The sequence below is a fragment of the Leucopleurus acutus genome (genome assembly GCF_964270905.1).
Source record: "Leucopleurus acutus genome assembly, chromosome: 2".
In the NCBI taxonomy this organism is placed as follows: Eukaryota; Metazoa; Chordata; class Mammalia; order Artiodactyla; family Delphinidae; genus Leucopleurus; species Leucopleurus acutus.
In genome coordinates, this window is record NC_139143.1 from 26,514,560 (window position 1) to 26,533,382 (window position 18,823).

Below are 18,823 nucleotides of genomic sequence, written 5' to 3' on the forward strand. Positions count from 1 at the left end.
CAGGGCTCCTGCCAAGTGTGCACATGCACACACACACGCACAGCCCGTTAGAAAGACTTCTCCCTAGAAATTTCACAAATAATTACATGAGCAAACTTAGGCGGAAAGAACGAGAGGAGAAATAAAGGATACCGTATCTGAGAACAGAATCAAGGGAGACACGTGGAGGGTGTGCTGGGCTGCAGGACGCTATGTCAGTGCTCCCCTAGGGTGCCTGCAGGCATCCGAGGCAAACAAGGGGCGTGCCTGCCGTTCCTCTGTTCTCCAGCTGCTCCCACTGTGTCTGCCCCCAAGTCCTAATGTGCTCTGGGCTAGGAAAGGCCAAATGAAGGCCTGCTTTTAATACCTGTGCTCCCTGAGTTGCGTTCAGACTACAACAAAAATATAAATTATTGTAGCTGAAAGAAGAGTTAGGGAAACATTTCACAGGAAGCAGACAATTTAAAGAGGCAACTTAGGGGACTTCCCTGGTGGTGCAGTGGTTAAGAATCCACCGGTCAATGCAGGGGACACGGGTTCGAGCTCTGGTCTGGGAGGATTCCACATGCCGTGGAGCAACTAAGCCCGTGCACCACAACTACTGAGCCTGCGCTCTAGAGCCCACGAACCACAACTACTGAAGCCCGTGCGTCACAACTACTGAAGCCCGCACGCCTAGAGCCCATGCTCCGCAGCAAGAGAAGCCACCGCAATGAGAAACCCACGCACCAAAGCGAAGAGTAACCCCTGCTCACCGCAACTAGAGAAAGCCCTCGCGCAGCAACAAGGACCCATCACAGCCAAAAATAAATTAATTAATTAATTAAATTTTTTTAAAAAGAGGCAACCTAGGCTAGTGCTAAAGATGAAAAATAAAATTGATAATAACTGAATGGGCCTCATTGACTCAGCATCTTCTACCTGCCATCTCCTTTACAGAGCACAGCATCCAAATGAGAGGATTATTACACCCAAGTCATGGACGTGGGCTGTGTAAGTACTGGTCTAAGTAACTGTGGTCTTGTCTAGATATTTGAAGGAGCAGAAAAGAGAAGGAGAAAGCAAAGAGGGCAAAAAGAGGTTTAAAAAAATTAAGATGGGGCTTCCCTGGTGGCACAGTGGTTGAGAGTCCGCCTGCCGATGCAGGGGACACGGGTTCGAGCCCTGGTCCGGGAAGATCCCACATGCCACGGAGCGGCTGGGCCCGTGAGCCATGGCCGCTGAGCCTGCGTGTCCGGAACCTGTGCTCCGCAGTCTGTGCTCCGCAATGGGAGAGACCACAACAGTGAGAGGCCCGCGCACCGCAAAAAAAAAAAAAAAAATTAAGATGCAGAATTTTTTAAAGAATGATGAGTAAAATGTTTGGAGTTCTGGTGTTTCTACATTGCTATCTCCACAAATTATTTCTACTTCCTAATGAACGTGGCAGATGTTTTTAATGGAAGACTAACTATAAGCAGTCTTTATATCTAAGGCAATACTTTTTCTCAAACATCCCTTACCAAATTGCTCTTGTAAAATCAATTGTCCTTTTGTTTGCCCACGTTTATTTCTGCTTCCAAATACAGAAGACAGTAAACAGCTTCATTAAGAAACAGGAAGAATCTTGTGAGTCAATTTATGATCCAAATTCCAAAGGCAGAAATATGAGCCATGGCAATGCCAGTGAGTACCTTCACCTGGATGGCAAACAGGGGGGGAAACACCTTGGCTGGCTGGGCGTGGGATTCCCACAGGTGCGCCAGGCCACGGAACAGCCTCAGCCTCCAGGTTCAGCCAGAAATCCATCTAAGGCTTTGTCAACACATCCCTCTAGAATTTGGGGTCAAAGATTGGGCTCCTTAAGACTTGAAGGCTTACAAGGAGTTTAGAGACCACCAACTCCCTCCTCTCGGTTTACAAAAGCGGAACAAAGCACAGGTGACTCGCCCAAAGCCACAGTTCTCATTAGTGCCAGAGGCGGGACCGCCCCTCAACATCTGGGACGGTAGACAGCCTCTAATGCCTACCGGCCACCCACCCTGGATTTCTGTTTCTCTCACCCTCTCTCGTCCTTCCTCCTACTGCTCCCATCTATGTTATTCCTCCCCCTTCTATCCCCACACTGCCCGGCTTGATGGAAACAAGTGATGCTCCAGTTCACAGCTGTGGGCCCACAAGGAAGACACTCAAGGCCACCTCTTCAGCCGCCGTGCTCAGGATCAAGACACTCCTCTAAGAAAAGCCACACAACCGAACCAGGCAGGTGATTATTTTTCATTAGATAATGGCAGTTACTAGTCGTCTGCCTGAATTCAACTGTGTATTTTCTGTATAATTCTTTGGTTAGATAGCTCAATAGCTTTTGGTTGTTGTTGTTGGTGGTGATGGTTTCTAATCAGTTAATAAGTAAGTCTCCTACAGCTGCATGAAACCACCAGGTAGATGGGGCAGGGAGTAGGGAAGTAGTGATTAGAGCTCTAAAGAAAGCAACCACTATAAATAAGATGATCGTGTTTCATGGGGAAGCGTAGCTGCTCATCACCGCTAATTAAAAGATGGAATTACTTCATAGAAAAATCTCAAGCCCTATAAATTCCTATGTTATCTTAGAAGAAATCTTTAGTTAGCAACTACAAATCCCAGACATCATTCAGATTAGATAAAGAATTATTCGTTTACATTTTTCACCCCTATGGTGGCAAAGTAGATTTAAACTGATTATTCGCAGTTCATGCTTTAAAAATAAAAACATTTCGTGTGTAAGAACTAGCAAAGATTTTTAAAACATGCTGTGTGGAGAACTAAAACTTTTAACAAGAACTTTTTGCGGGCAGCAACAACATCGAGCTTAAACTCCATTCAGCAGAAAAGATGAATAAAAGTAGCCCGTCAGCCGTAAGTTAGTCTATAACACTTAAGATATATTTTGATATAGTTCTGCTTATCAAAAGAACTTACTCTACTCCAGAGCCTTCTGAAATGTTCACCTATAGAGCAGCATAAGGATATCGACTCTTTCTACACGCGTTTACAAGAACACTCTCTACCCAAGGCAGCTCCAGCTCCGAGAGCAGGGATATGTGCAGGAAATACTGCTTGGTGTGAAGAGTGTCTTTATTTCCAGACTTCTCCACAGGTCCTGGGCGGAATCGATGCGATAGGATCAGCCAAGTATAACTGCAAAGAAAACTGTCTGAGAAAGATAAAACTGGATTGGGAGGCAGATAAGCCCAAATTCCCAATGTCGCTCAGATCCGCACACTGCATGTGCGGTCACTGGGGGACGTCTGCTCTCCCACACTCGCCGGAGTGGAACTGCAAAGTTCGGTGTGTGCAGTGCTCCTTGGGGGGCCTCTGAGAGGGCCAGGGCTTAAAGGGGGCATTTCCATCTGTGACAAATAATCTCAATCCATATTCATGGCATCTCAACTAAAAGGAGTAGCTATTTTCATCAACCGAGTTCTCCTGGTCCTGTGGAAGCCACCCTACAAATGAATAAATAAGTAGGAGACGTTTTATTCACTTGGAGGTGAGGAAACGGGAAAGGAGACGAGCTTAATGGTTCCACCTTCTCTGACAACTGCTTTTCTGTTTTGGTGTCAGATCACTGGCAAAAGGAAAAAGAAAGAGAAAGAGAGGAAGAGAGAAGAAGAAAGAAGAAAGGAAGGGAAGAGAGAGAGAGAGGGAAAGGAAGGAATTGTCATAAAATTCAACTTCCTGTGGGGCATCCTTGGAATAAAACAGAAAGTGATGGTTGGATATCATCTCACAATTTCACCAGCTCCTCACAGCAACCCTGGCAGCGCCCAACATTACCCCCATTGTATACATTTATTTTATTTATTTATTTCTGGCTGCGATGGGTCTTCATTGCTGCGTGCGGGCTTTCTCTAGTTGCAGCAAGCAGGGGCTACTCTTCGTTGCAGTGCGCCAGCTTCTCATTGTGGTGGCTCCTCTTGTTGCACAGCACAGGCTCTAGGTGCATGGGCTTCAGTAGTTGTGGCACACGGGCTCAGTAGTTGTGGCTCGCAGGCTCAGTAGCTGTGGCGCACGGACTTAGTTGCTCTGCGGCATGTGGGATCTTCCCGGACCAGGGCTTGAACCCATGTCCCCTGCATTGGCAGGCGGATTCTTAACCACTCACCACCAGGGAAGCTCACCCCCATTGTAAAGGTGAGAATAACCAGGTTCAGAAAGGCTAAGTGACTTGCCCAAGGTCACACACTCGGTGATGCAGCCTAGTTTTGCACCCAAGTTGTTGACCCCAGATCTTCATATTTTAAGGTCATAAGAGCCTCAGAAAATGAATCTCTCTTAACCTCTCAGTGTCTTCAACAACTTTGAGCTGCCTCAGATGTCCTCACCTCTCCATCACTCCTGGACACACTGTCATTGCCGGCCTTTCTCCAGGGTGCCAGAAACTTCTAACAAAGATCCCCGGTGACCTCCTATTTACTGATTCAGTGGAAACCTCAGTCCTTACCTCCTTGATCTCTCCAAGGTATCTGACCTTTCATCATCCCTACCTTCTCAAGCTCACCCCTCCCTCCGTTTCCATGATACCACTTTTTCTTATCTTTCTCCCCCTTTTCTGGTCTCTCCTTGAATTGTCTTCCTGACTCCTCAAGGCTGCCAGTCCCTTCAATATTGAGTCAATGGGTCCCACAGCTCCACACTTCACCGTCTGTCACTCTACACATCCTTTGGGGAGAGCTCACCTCATCTGTGGATTCCACCACCTTCCTCATGCTGACATTTCCCAGATCCATGGCTCCAGCTCTGAATCCACTCTAGAGCCCCACTGGACCCCACTGGAACATTCCATCTCAAGCTCTAGAGAACCCAAACCAATTTTAGTATTCACACCCATCCTTGAAAATCAGACCCACCATAACAAAAACCCCCTCTCTGCCTGTATTCTCCGTCTCAATTAACGGCTGCAGCACCCTCACACTTGCCCTAGCCAGAAATCTTCATCCTCTCGCTCCTGCCCCATTTCTCAGCTGCCAGCCGCCATGGGTTTTCTATGTACAAAATCTGTCAGGGCCAGGCTGCCTCTTCATTCGCACTGCTACTGCCTTAGTTAGGTCTGCACCATCTTTCACTGAGGCCACGGCGAGGGGCCTCTCCACTGAACTCCATGATACCACTCTTCGAATCCAGTTTCTCTCTCCCTATCAGAGCAATCTTTCTTAAATGAATATCTGATCACTTCACTCCCTTCCTGAAAGCCCTTCAATGGCCACCCAGCCTATAGGATAATATCCAGATTCTTTAGCCTACGAGGCCCTTCGTCCTCTCCCTGCCACCTCCCCAGCCTGTCACTCACCCATGCACATACTGCACTATGTCGGCAACGCACCACTGCAGTTCCCCCAGGATACTGAGTGTGCATAACCTCTTTGTGCCCTAATGCTCACCATTCTCTCTGCCTGGAATGCGGGTGATTCACCATGTTCACATGCTGAACTCCTACTCACTCTTCCAAAGCCAGCCCGAGCCTCACCTCTCTTGGCTTCCTAGCAGCCTCCACAGCCCATGGTCCAGCATTTAATATGCTGCACCCTAACTCTTTGGTTCTTTGTCTGTCTCTAATACTAGACTGGGAGTTGCTCCGGGGCAGGAATTTTTAGTCTTTTTCATATCTTGGTTAAAATATGGCATATAGTACCACAGATGGTACATGAGTGGGAATCAAAAATGCTTATGGCATACGAATATGGAAGCAAAAACAATAAATAAAATATCGGCAAACTGAACCCAGCAGCATATTTAAAAAAATACATCATGACCAAGTAGGGTTTATTATGGGAATGCAAGGATGGTTCATTATTAGGAAAGCAATGATAATACTTCACAATATTAATAGATCTAAGGAGAAAAATCATATGATCGTCTCCCTAAATACTGAAAAGACCTTGGCAAAATATAACACCCATTCCTGATGAAAAAAAGTAAATAAAATAGGAACTGATGGATACTTCCCTAACTTTTAAAAATATATATAGACCTCAGTCCAAAAGCCAAGATCTTACTTAGTGAGAAAAACTGTACACCTGCCCACCATACATTACCAGTTAACACTGTGTTGGAGGCATAAATCAATGTAACAAACAAGAGAAAACTATTAGAGGAATAAAATTAGCAAAGGAGAGGAGTGATGTTATCTCTATTTGTAGAAGATAAATCCTTTTGAAAATCCAAGAGTACCCATTGAAAAACTAATGAATACAGTAATACAATTTAATAATAGGATATAAGATATATATGTAAGATATATATAATATCCTTCTTATATATTAACAATTATCAATTAGAAGAAATAATGGAAGATAAGAGCTCCTTTATAATAGCAACAAAAAGTATTTTTAATGCCTAAAAATAAATTTAACAAGAAATAAAGCCTCTATAAGAAAAACCTTTAAAATTGCTGAAAAGTAGATGTGTTCAAATGGAAAGACATTCCACGTTCTTGGGAAGGAGTCAACATCATAAAGATGACAGATATCCCTCAGGTTAATGTATAAGTTTAACATGGTCCCAATTTTAAAAAATTTTATGGAGTTAGGCAAGTTGATTCTAAAGTTCATATGGGAAAATAGTCTGGAAGAATAACCAGGAAACTACTAGAAAGGAAAGGCATTGTTTGGGAAAGAGAGAGAGCCAACATTACCAAGTACTAAAACATGCTCCAAAGCTTCCGTAACTAAAATAGTATGGAATTGGTACGTGAAAAGACAGATAAATGGGACATAACAGAAGGTCCAGAAGTAGACCCAAGTACTGAAAATCTGGTTTATGATAATGGTTATTTCAAATCAATGGGGGAAAGATGAATGTTTTAATAAAGGGTTTGGGGACAACTGGATAGACATTTAGAAAAAGATAAAATTGATCTATACCTCTCATTATACACCAAAATAATCTCCCTATGGATCAGAGATCTAACTATTAGAAAGGAAACCTTACAAATATTCAAGGAAAACATAGGTGAACTTCTTTGAAACCTGGAAAAGGTGGACAGACAACCTTTCTAACCATAATTCAAAATCTAATTTTCTTAGATGGGTTCTAGAGCATCCCAAAGGCAATGGGAAGCAGGATGATGAGTACAAACTGATTCACTATTCTAATTAATATTTCAAAAGCAATTTAGGAATAGAGATGTATTGCCAGTCCTTTTGCACCTACACAAATATACTCTTAAGACATTTCTGATTGGTGCCTTTGAGTCTGAAAGATCAACGGGAGCCCTTTCTAAACAGTGCTTCTTTGACACAATAAGACCACACAGGAGATTTTTTTTAAAAAAGGAAAGATTTTTATGATCAGCCTGTGACTCAAGATACGGGTAAAAAGGAAATTAGTTTTGCATTCCTGAAAAGAGACTGGGAACCCTCACAGACACCAGCGTGCACGTGGTCTCTGCACCAGTCTCTGCGGGGATGAAACAGAGTGGAGTCTGGCAGCCCTGCTGACGTGGCGCAGAAGGTCTAGCTAAAGAACATGTCCTCTCAGACAGTCTCCACGGGTCCCTAGGGCAGGGCTTTTCAGAAAGGGTTGACAACAGCCTCAGCCAAGTGAATATAAATATAAGGAAGTTCCTTTGCCCCCTCTAATACATTCCAGCCAAGCAAATTACTCAGCTCAGGGTCCTGACCACCTCACATATTTTCCCCCCATCCTGAAAGTGAAGTTACCAGGAAAAATAACCACAACCTTCTCCCTCAAGCAAGGGTCTCCACTCAGGCAGTTATACTAATAGTGTAATACCCTCAATGGCTTTGGAAGGGGAGAAGCATCCTTGGATTTCTCTGTTCCTTGCATCTTTACTCATACTTCCTTTTGTGACCTGAACCATATCAATCACCTGGAATTCCAGGGTAAAGAAAAGAAATTGGGTTCATCTTCATTTTGCTACATGAGATTTTATGAAATGTATGTACGTATGTGTGTATATATTAGTACAGTGCCTAGCACATACTAAGGATGATAATTGTTAGCCACTTGTAATCATCATTGTTATTACCATCACCATTATTATTAGCTGATGAATGGTTCAGTTTGATCTGTGATATAATGCCAAAGAGCAACCGATGTTGCCTATTTTATTGACTTAATCCTTCTAAATGCCGACAAATTACCAGGCTCAGCCATTTAAAAATCACATTTCTAATGCAATAATACTATCTGCAATGAGTGTGGAAGAAATTACTACAGGCCAGGGATTTTTACAAAGTGAATTAAATCACTATAAAAACTGACCATGGGACTTCTCTGGTGGCGCAGTGGTTAAGAATCCACCTGCCAATGCAGGGGACATGGGTTCGAGCCCTGGTCTGGGAAGATCCCACATGCCCAGAGCAACTAAGCCTGTGCGCCACAACTACTGAGCCCACGTGCCACAAATACTGAAGCCCATGTGCCTAGAGCCCATGCTCCGCAACAAGAGAAGCCACTGCAACGAAAAACGCAGGCACTGCAACGAAGAGTAACCTCCGCTCACCACAACTAGAGAAAGCCCGAGCGCAGCAATGAAGACCCAAAGCAGCCAAAAATAAAAAATATATATACAATAAAAAAAATTTTTTTAATTAAAAAAAAAAACTGGAGCTTTCCTCCACTGTTGAGCCCTGATGGTGTGGCAGTGGAAAAGAAATGCTAGAAGAAGGTGGAATCAGGGAGATGCCCTTCCACCAGGGAACTAAGGCTCTTGAGAAGTCTGTTTTGCTGGAAAGTAAGCCTCTGTTATGGAAAACACTTTCTGCATATTTCAAAATGGTTACTTTCCTCTCTTCCTGCCAGAGTTAGACCCTGAAGTCAGTAGGGCCATCGGCAAGGAGAAATAAACACAAATTTGGGGAAGCAAGGAAAAACTTGAACCGGTGAGGATGTGCTGGAACCCACAAGGATAGCCTAGAACCCTCCTCAGTCTCTCAATACCTAGACATCTTCACCTTCAGTGATAGAGATGTTCCACAGGAGAGGATGGTGCCCTTCATCATGAAGCAAAACATACACCTGGTCCAGTAGTTGGACGATCTTAAGAAATCCATCAGAAAGTAGAGGAGCCTAGTTGCTGCCTCATACCAATGGCAGAAGAGACAATTATGTGATGAGCTATAATCTTTCATGCCCTGCACTGACTCTTAAGATTCAAAGAAGAATGTGTCTGCTGCTTCACTTCCATCTTCAACATCTCAAACTATCTCTGTTCCCTTCCCTACAGGGAGGAGAATTCTGGGAAATGTAGTTGACTCGATACAAATCCACAGTAGTATCCACAATAGAATGTTTAAAGCCATATGATGCTAGTATGGGCTATTCACAGTAGATTGGAGTCAGAGTTGAAGTAGTGTCCATGAGACCACCAGTTCTACTTGGATTTGAGTCTTTAACTGCAGGGAGTTTAGGGGTTCTGAAGTAAAGGTCAGGGTGTGGGAGAATAGTGCTAGTGGGAAGGTTAGGATAGTGGCTAATAAATAACCTATCCGTGACTACAAACTTAACAACTCATATGACTATGTTATTAGCACACGTAACAGTTCAACGAATACTTTTGGGATGAAGGATGAATGAACGTTCCAGTGATCCTGGTGTTTAATAGAGTAAGTGTCTTTCCTGTTCATTGCATCTTCCAACTAATTTTTACACCTTTCTCCTTTTAAACTCCTAATTTAATATACTGTTTCTAATGTACTTGACATTGTTTTTAAATTAATTTATATCTTGTGGTGAATGTACTTTTCAAAAATTCTCCAGATCACAAACTCAGTGATAATTATTTGAATGTATTTGTTTACTCAGTAAGTAGTTCAAATAGATTAAAATATCAGGGAGATGTGAGGAATCTGAAAATACTTAGTGCTTTAACTTGATTATATATATGAACTAAACTAATATGTTAGTGTTTGATTTGTTCATTTTATGCTAATTTCTGTTTACATAATTTTGTAAAAATTTTTAAAAATCAGTATTTGTTATATACCAAAATAATTTTACATTCTCTAACTTATATTTTTAAGATTAAAATTTATAATTTTGTCATTTTATGTAAGATACAAATTTTACATTTATAATCTCACAAAATATTTATATAATATATACCATGTGTTTCTTCTATTCAGATGAATGTCCCAATTCAGTGCTTATATAATTTAATGTTTTGTGATAGTAGCCTAAATATTGTTTTTTTCTAAATTCTGAGTTTGATATTTATACTATATAAAGTCAAAAGATAACATTTTCTCAGGAGGAAGCTAAAGTTGATTTGACCCTTAAATCTCATTTTCTTCCTAAAACTCTAGAGAGTCTAGTTCATCAAAAGTTAAAAAAAAAAAAAACTGACCCTGTTGGTTCACAATTAAGTGTCTGGTAGAATGAAATGCGATTATGCCATAGCTTACTAAGCCTTAAAGAAGATATTACTGCTCATATGTCTCTACTGGGAATGTTTTTATACTACCTAAAATGTTTGAGAAATGTTTTAATGATAAATGCTACTGGACTTTTTCATTACTGATATTATCTATTAGCTGATCCCTTATCTAAAATATTTCCGAAATGGAAAAGATTCAAATGAAGCTTTCTGAAAACAGCCATGTGTTCATAAAAAGATTTCCAATAGACTTTTCTCATAATTAATAAGTACTTAAAATTCAGTATCTATTTATAAAGAGCCTTACATTGGCTTCTAGGGGATCTTTTAAATGGAGTTATTTTTTCATACCCCTGTTTTTGAACTGAAAAAATATATATATACATACATATATATGTGTGTGTATATATATATATATATATGTATGTATATATATATTCCCAAGTCTAGACTTACTTGGGCCCTGGCTATTTAGAGTCTACGTTTGGTGTTCTTAAACCCCCTGACACATTCCTTTCTTTCATCTCTGTGATTCCTGGCCACTCTTCTCAGTATGTCTGACTAATCTTCCTGACATTTCTGGGGCATAAATGGACCCAGAATATATGACCAGGGAAAAATTCAGCTAGGAATGTAGTTCTGTACTGTTTTTTATATAAAAGATTTTCTCTTATTGATATGGAAATGAATAGATGTCTGATAACCTTCTGCCAACCTGGAACATTTCTACTTACCCCAGGGAGTTCTTTGGGGCTGATGTTTCATAGGGCTTACACTGTCAATTCAAAAGTTCTGTAACAGATCTCGAAATGATCTAGGATAGCCCCAAGATGGGAGATTCGTTCCTTGGCCCGCATTTCTGGCTCCGTGCCTTGACTGTGTATAAAACAGGAAAGATGCTCTGGCCAATGGATATGAAATGGTTTTATATTTACACAGTGGGACACCACAATGGGTAAAAGGACTGATTTCACTTAAAATCCCAACACTTTACAAAACCACATTCTTTCCTTTTATCTGACCACTTTCACTTACTAGCCCTAGAAAAGAAATGATATAAACCCAATAAGTACTTTTTTTACTGACTGAAGTAATAAGTCAATCCAAATGGTTTACAGTCTGTCACCAGGCAAAAATCTTGACTCACTCAGGTGAGTTGCTATTTGACAGGTGGGATCCAGAGCATCATTAAGAGTTATGTGAGCTCACAGTTGTCTCTTCTACATTCCTCAGTCTGTGTCATTCCTAAATCTGCCTTTATTCTCTATCTCTTCCAAATCCATTATCATCTTTCTCTGTGAGCTCCCCCCAAATCTGTATCTCTTCCCGTTTCCTGCCTCAGTCAACATTACCCCACCCACCCAGTTACCTAAGCTAGAAACCTCCGAGCTGTGTAGCCTTCTGCCATGAAGTCTCATTCTCCAGTGGACACATGACTAGTACTGAGAGTGCTCAGAACCGGGTGGTCACGCCTCAGGCCACTAGAGCCACTGTCTAACTCCTGGGACCAGCCCGACCTCCCTGCGTGGGCCCGCCAGCACTTTACCTCCCCTCCTTAACCAACTGTTTCAGAAACAAAACTGGGGGAATTCAACAGCGCTGACTACCTACCAGTGGGCATGATGTGAGAATTCATAGGGCAAAATGATATTTGGGAAATGTACTGATGAAATCAGAAACTGAAAGTGGATAATATTTTGCAAGAAAATCCCTAAATTCTGTAAAACATAAATCCCATAGAATCTTGTCTAGTTAATAATCATAAACCTCCACATCTTGGACTTCCCTGGTGGTCCAGTGGTTAAGACTCCACGCTTCCACTGCAGGGGGTGCGGGTTCGATCCCTGGTCAGGGAAGTTCCGCGGTGTGGCAAAAAAAAAAAAAAAAAAGATAAACCTTCACCTCTTTCTCTAAAGAATGGAAGCACTTTTCAAGCCTCACCTAAAATAATTTTTTGACATTCTAATCATTTAAAAGATCCTCTAGAGTCTGAATCATTTTTTCCTTAGTGTATTAATGGGAAAGTTAAAATACAGAGGAAAACTGATTTACTCACTGTCACAAAATAAATCGGTGGTAGAGAAAGAACTAAAACCAAATCCCCCCTAAAATTATAAGGTTCCTGGATGTACTATTCTGCCTTTGACTTTTAAATGCCTACCGAGGAGACTTTTAATACCACCTCACAGAATGTAATACTCTATGTAAGAAAAGAGTCCCCAAATTCATCTTAAGTGAATTACAAAGATGATTTTTGCTAATTACCTCTCAAAAACATGCCTTTATCTTCCAGACCCTTACTCTTCAGGGCAAACTACATGTTGGAGTCACAATGACCTCTCTTGTTCTAATGAAACTTAACTCCTTCTGTGCCTGAGGGCTACGGAGGTCCACAGTTTGCTCATAAATCTGGCTCAGGGAAGAAGAAAGGCCTTGTGTTGGAGTTATGTGGGCCTCCATCCATGGTGCTTGAGAGAACACAACATTTGTTTGGTTAAAATGCTGCAAACTTAAAAAAAAAATGCTGCAAACTTTAAAGGTGTAATGGAAATATTACCTGAGGGTACCAATACTTAAAAAAGAAAAAAACCCTAAAATTATTATTCCCAGAGACAGGCAGAGGATTGGTAGTTAAAATTCTGGCCCCATACCTCATTACTAACAATGAGGTCATCCGAACAACCCTTGTTTCTGGCTAAGTCTTATGATGTTCTCCCTGCACCACATGTCATGTTTCACTGTGCTCCATCACATCTTAAACTCCAGGCAAATTCATGTGTGCACTTAAAGTGACCCCATGTGACTGTCCCCAAGACTGACAGCTCTTCTCTAGATGTGCCTGGATCACTTTAAATTGGTGTAGAGCATTGAGGTTCCCCAGATCCAACGTCTCCTCTGGAGCCATCACTCTGATAATATAATCAGTTTCCCAGCATCACTTTTATTTCATCACATAAATAAAATTGCCAAATATATCAAGCTGCCTCCTATTGCACTGTGAATGAATTTTCCAGGCTGCTTCAACAAAGCCAAAAATCTACTTTGTCACATGACTCCACAAAACATGATGGATGCATTTAAGTTTCAACATTTGTTTCTTCTTCCTATAGATTTCCTTTCCTCCCTCCACTTTTATGAAAAGAGTATATTTTAATTTACCTTGGCACACACGGAGCATTCAACAACACAAAGAAGTTACTGTAAAAACAGGTCCGCAAGAATGTTCTAGAAAAAATTGGTAGGCTGCAACTTACTAGGATTGCCAAAAATATATCTTTAAGAACCAAAGTTCTTGGGCTTCCCTGGTGGCGCAGTGGTTGAGAGGCTGCCTGCCAATGCTGGGGACACGGGTTCGTGCCCTGGTCTGGGAGGATCCCACATGCCGTGCAGCAACTAGGCCCATGAGCCACCACTACTGAGCCTGCGCGTCTGGAGCCTGTGCTCCGCAACAAGAGAGGCCGCGATAGTGAGAGGCCTGTGCACCGCGATGAAGAGTGGCTCCCGCTCGCTGCAACTAGAGAAAGCCCTCGAGCGGAAACGAAGACCCAACACAGCCAAAAATAAATAAAATAAATTAATTAATTTAAAAAAAAAGACTTAAATTAAAAAAAAAAAGAACCAAAGTTCTTCAAAATTTATCAGCTGGTCTAGTCTGGTTATACAGACTTCCAGCATCCCACACTCTTCCTCTGTAGCACTCACCGCAAATGGAAACAAATTATGAATTGTGCATTTTGTGGTTAATGTCTGTATCCTCCATTAGAATATAAGCTCCATGTGGACAAGGGCTGTGTGTACCTGTTATTTTATTGCTGTGCCTAACACAGTTCCTTGAGTGTAGTAGATAATCAAATAATATTGATAAACAATCACAAGAGTAAATAAATCTGTGAGTGAAGAGAGTGTTAAATCGGAAGATATGGCATGCAAGAGTGAAATAAGCTTTTTAGAGTCCCTGAGATTTACTTTTAGGGGTGTCCTGACAGATTTATTATGAAACTATGAAAATGGCATACTGACAACAATCTACAAGTTAATTACTCTTGAGATAAATTCGGGATTCATAAAACCAATTCTCTTGGTGGCAACTTTCCACATTTCAAATTTTACAACTCCTGCGGGTATCTGTTTAATTTAACCCTTGCGTATGAAAAGATCAATGCGTGTATATTTGGATAAGCAGAAACGGCAAGCAGATGCAGCTATTCCTAGACTCCACTACTCAAAATCACATTTCACTTCAAAAGTCACAGAAGTACAAACCAGAAAGTCCCACTGAACAGGGTCAGAATTCTCTACAGCAATTCACGCTGTGTTCTTGATATTTCTCTCTAAGCACTGATAAAAAAACTCTTTGAAGTGAAAGAGTAAATATTATCATTTGATAGTACTTAGACCGAACAGTGCAAATACAACTGCATTGTGTTACACTCTGGGGACACACACAACGCTGGCAGGGGTGCCATGGAGGAATCAACGTGCTCAGCACTGGTGCAGGCAGGAGGGAGCCCCGCTCAAAGAACTACTCACCCCTTAATCTTCCTCTGATAGACACACAGAGGTTAGGAGGAAATGCTGACTTTCCAATATGTGTTTCTGTTTTGGTAGCCCTGGGAAGGAAGGCTCACGAATAGGCAATGGGAAATGCCAACTCCTAATTATCAGCCCGCTTCTACTACTCCTTCCGACATTTTTGTAAATGATCACGGATGGGGGTGGGGAGAAAAATCTAAGGAGTCGCCCCGGTAGGGGGGCGCGGAAAGGAAAGAATCCCAGTAGCTGGTGTCAGCGTGTCCCCGGCCTGCGACGCGGCAAAGGCCTGTGGACGCCCGGGAAGAGGGTCTCGGGCGAAGGCAACACCGCGCGGGACCAACGGGATGGATGGGCGAGTCCTGGGGGCACAGAAAGGGCACTCTGAGGAGTGGAGGGCAGCAGGAAGAATAACCTGGGCAGCCCCGGTGGGCGGCGAGGCCTGGAACCGCGTACGCACCATCCAAGCACTGCGCCCGGGGAAGGTCTGGCGGGGGAGACGTGCAGGGTCGCCCCCAAGGCCGGGAGCTGACCCGGCTCGGCCAACGCCTTCTCCGGAACCGAGCAGCGCACAGCGCTGCAGGTCCCCCGATCCACGGCCGCGGCGAGGCGCGCAGTTGTTGCCCGCCCAGCCCTGTCCCCGGCGGCGCTCACCTTGCCCGGAAAGGGCCCCGGGAGGAGCAGCTTCAGAGCCTGCCTCTTCAGCTCCACCAGGCGGGCGTTGCAATTCTCGCACCAGACGCCGCGGTCCGATCCGGGGGAGGAGCCGCCGCCGCTGCCCGAGCCCGGGGAGCCCGTGCCGAAACCTGGCGAGCCGCCCAGGGAGCCAGGCGAGCTGGTGCCAATGCCCGGGGAGGCGGGGCCCGGGGAGCCCGTGAAGGAGCTCGGGGACGAGGTGCCCGAGCCGGGGGACGGCGTCCCCGACGAGCCGAGCGCCGAGCCCGCGCCCTCGGGAGTGGGGCGGCTCCCGGCGCGCGACTCTTCGTATGCTTTCCGGTACCAGCTTTCCGGGGAGAAGGGCGCCGCGGGCTTGGTGGGCGAGCAGACTTCATTCACCTGCGGAGGAGACACATGGTGTCAGGGGCCGCAGGGCGGCTGGCTCCCGCGCCTCTGCCCAGGGCCGCCCTCCCGCCTGCCCGGGGACCTGCGCGCCACCGAGGACCCGGCCAAGCGCCCACGGGCGCACGTTAGGGGCCGCTCTGAGCCCTGCGGCCAAATCTGCCTCCTTATGTCTGGTTAATTGTGTTTAAGTGAATCCCCGTCGCCCGGGTGACCCCTGCACCGGTTCCCGGGAGGCGGCGGACTCCTCTGGTTTGGAGGAGAGGGGCTCACTCGCTCAAGGAATTTCGATGGTTTCTGCAAAGGAACCCACGGATTCAGCTCTCCGCGCTTTTGAATCCGGCACCCACCCCAGCAAGAGCTCACTTTTAAGATCCTGGACGACGGGGGGCGGGGGGGGGGGGCTATGACTTTTGGATTTTTATTCATTCAGGGCAAGGCCCTCTGGATCCTGAAGGTAAATGAAAGGTTCTCCCGCCTCCAGGAAAACGGTCCCTTAAGAACAGCAGAGAAATCGTGGGAAACCCTCCCATTCGGCTTAACTCTGCTTGGAAGTGCAGGAATGCTGCAAAAGTTAGGGATGCGGGGAAGAGAAGGAACGAGAGGGCTGCAAAAATTCCGAGGGCAAGTCGAGTGCGCTGGCGTCGTTGCTGGCGGACCCGCCTCCGCGCGCGCACGCCGGCTGGGCCAGCCGAGGCGCCTCAGCAGCGGGAGGAGAGCTCGGGGCCACCTTGCCCTGGCTACACGTTACCCGGAAAGGGGAACCCTGGCCGGGAAGAGTCCGGTAACGCGTCTCCGCATTATACCCATCACAACTTACCCCGTATTTCTTGCCCCTGGTGGAGACTGCAAGCCTCTCTTTATTCCCAGCTACCGAATTCATGGTGGCTTTTCCAGAGGAGAGTGTCTAAATGTTCCACCAACGCTACATCCAAAAGGTCTTCCAACCCAGAAGGGTGTCCAGTTGTAGGGGGCTGTCTCTTGGCCCTCAAGTCAAGGTTTCTTAACTGAAGGGGGCGGGGGGATAAAAGCAGATGGACCTCAGAAGTAACAGCACTAATTTGCAGAAGGGTTGCAATGCCTGGTTTATTCTTCTCTTCAAATAATGCGTTTCCTCCTCTTCTGCCTTCTCCAACCACACGTTCTTTTTTCACGGTCACATCCAGATAATTGGCATTCTCCTCAGCCTAGTGAGTCCGTTTTCCTCCACGAGGGAAAAGACGAGTACAATCGGGGCACACGGCAGCTGCAGACAAGGTGGGCGGGCCCCCCGCCTCGCCTCCGCCGGCGAGCCGGCTCTGGGAACTTGTCTCCTTCGCGGAGCTTGGTAACTGAGTTCAAAGAAATTCTCCCAAAATATAAAGATCCAGATCGGGGAGGAGCCTCGGCGTGTTGGGGAGCCAATATCCGCCGGCCCGCTTTGCCTGACAGTTGCGCGAGGGCAGAGAGGGGCGGCGGCGTGGCCCGGCCGGCGGGGCGCCCCGGCCGGCGTCTGCGGTCAGGGCGCGCGTGTGCGCCGGGGCGCAGCGCGGAGCCTCGCGAACAGCGGCCCCTCCGGGGAGCCCGCCGCCTGGCTGCAGCCGCCGCGTCTGCCGGGATCCATTTTATGTTGCGGCGCTCCTGCCTGACATTGCGAGGCCGAGAGCCGGGGGAGGGGGTCGTAAATCTCGCCTGTTGCGGGGAAGTTGCTGGTGAGTGGCCCGGATCCAGGGCTCTAATGAAACAGCACTGCGCGAGCCTGGAGCTGGGGGCAGCGCCGAGCGAGCGCGACCGGACAGAAATGCGCCCGAGCCTCCCCGCCCCCAAGTTCTTTCTCTTCCTGGCAAGGCTTGCAGTTCTGCCTTTGAAACGCCGTGTAAGAGGGATTGAGTCACAAACAAGTCCACAAATATGCCGGGTCCTCCCCCCGGCCTTTGTTCTCCTAGACCTGCCCTGCAAACCTTTTCTGGAATTGCCCTACCAAGCCCGGCCGGCCTGGGGGCCACCCTCCCGAGCGCAGCGGGAGAACAGGTCCTTCGCCCCGGCCCGCCTGCGACCCAGTGTGTGCTGTGCCTAGCCGCCCAGGGCTGGGCCGCGCGAGCCCTGGGAGCAAAGGGCCGCCGCTGGGCAGGGAAACTGAGGGACTTGCCGCGCGGCACACGCTCGGCGCAGACGGCGTGGGCCTGGAAAGGGGTGTGTGCAAGCTGGCCTTGGCCTCGCCTTGGCCGGGGGTCCCCTCGGCATCCCCCTTCCTGCTCTTCCAGCGCGCAGGGCCCGCCGTGTCCCGGGAGAACCCAGTCATCGCCTTCTCCAGTCCCCCTCCGCCCCCGGCGCAGCGCCTGGAGCGCAGGAAGCCGGCATTTGCCGGGCTCCACACGTAGCTGCTCCGGGGTGTCATTTTTCATCTCCCGGGAGGACATTTCTTCTGGTGAGCCCGCAGGTCTGTTTTGTTGTGACCTTTAATTAACACCCCGCGAGACGCCTCTTGAAAGGACCAGCCCCGTGCGGTGATCACGTGAGGTGTAATGGCATCTCCGCGCCCGGGAGGAACCTGGCCTGGGGGCATGCGAGGGCGCAAAGGACGCCTGGGGCTTTCCAGCCTCTAGCTTCCCTCTGAGATATGGAGGGGGCAGGAAGACAATATCCTGGGGTGCTGGAGCCCTGTGGCAACGCCGCCCCACACCTGCTTTCCTCAGGGAAAATTCCTTCCGCGCATCCCTCGCACTGCCCTCCGCCCACCCCTTCCCGCCGCAGCCCTTGCGTGGGAATGTTTCACAGGCACTAAAGCGAGGTAAGAAGGTCAAAATGTAGATGTCGAAAACAGTGTGGAAGTTTCCATTACGTTCCTACTTCCCATTTAAAAGTGATCATATCAAGAGAAGACCTTAGGGGTCAGGTACACCTCCGGGCAACACC

General features: G+C 46.2%; 1 protein-coding gene across 1 annotated transcript in view; it reads right to left on the reverse strand.

Annotated features, from left to right (window-relative positions):
- KIF26B (kinesin family member 26B) overlaps window positions 1-16,811 on the reverse strand; it is a gene marked incomplete at both ends in the record, with an annotated part of 493,633 nt that extends 476,822 nt beyond the window's left edge. The window contains 2 exons of the mRNA XM_082833473.1: window positions 15,524-15,925; window positions 16,749-16,811. Coding sequence (XP_082689599.1) covers window positions 15,524-15,925; window positions 16,749-16,811 — 465 coding nt within the window. The remainder of the gene's footprint in view (window positions 1-15,523; window positions 15,926-16,748) is intronic.
- Between the last annotated feature and the right edge of the window lie 2,012 nt (window positions 16,812-18,823).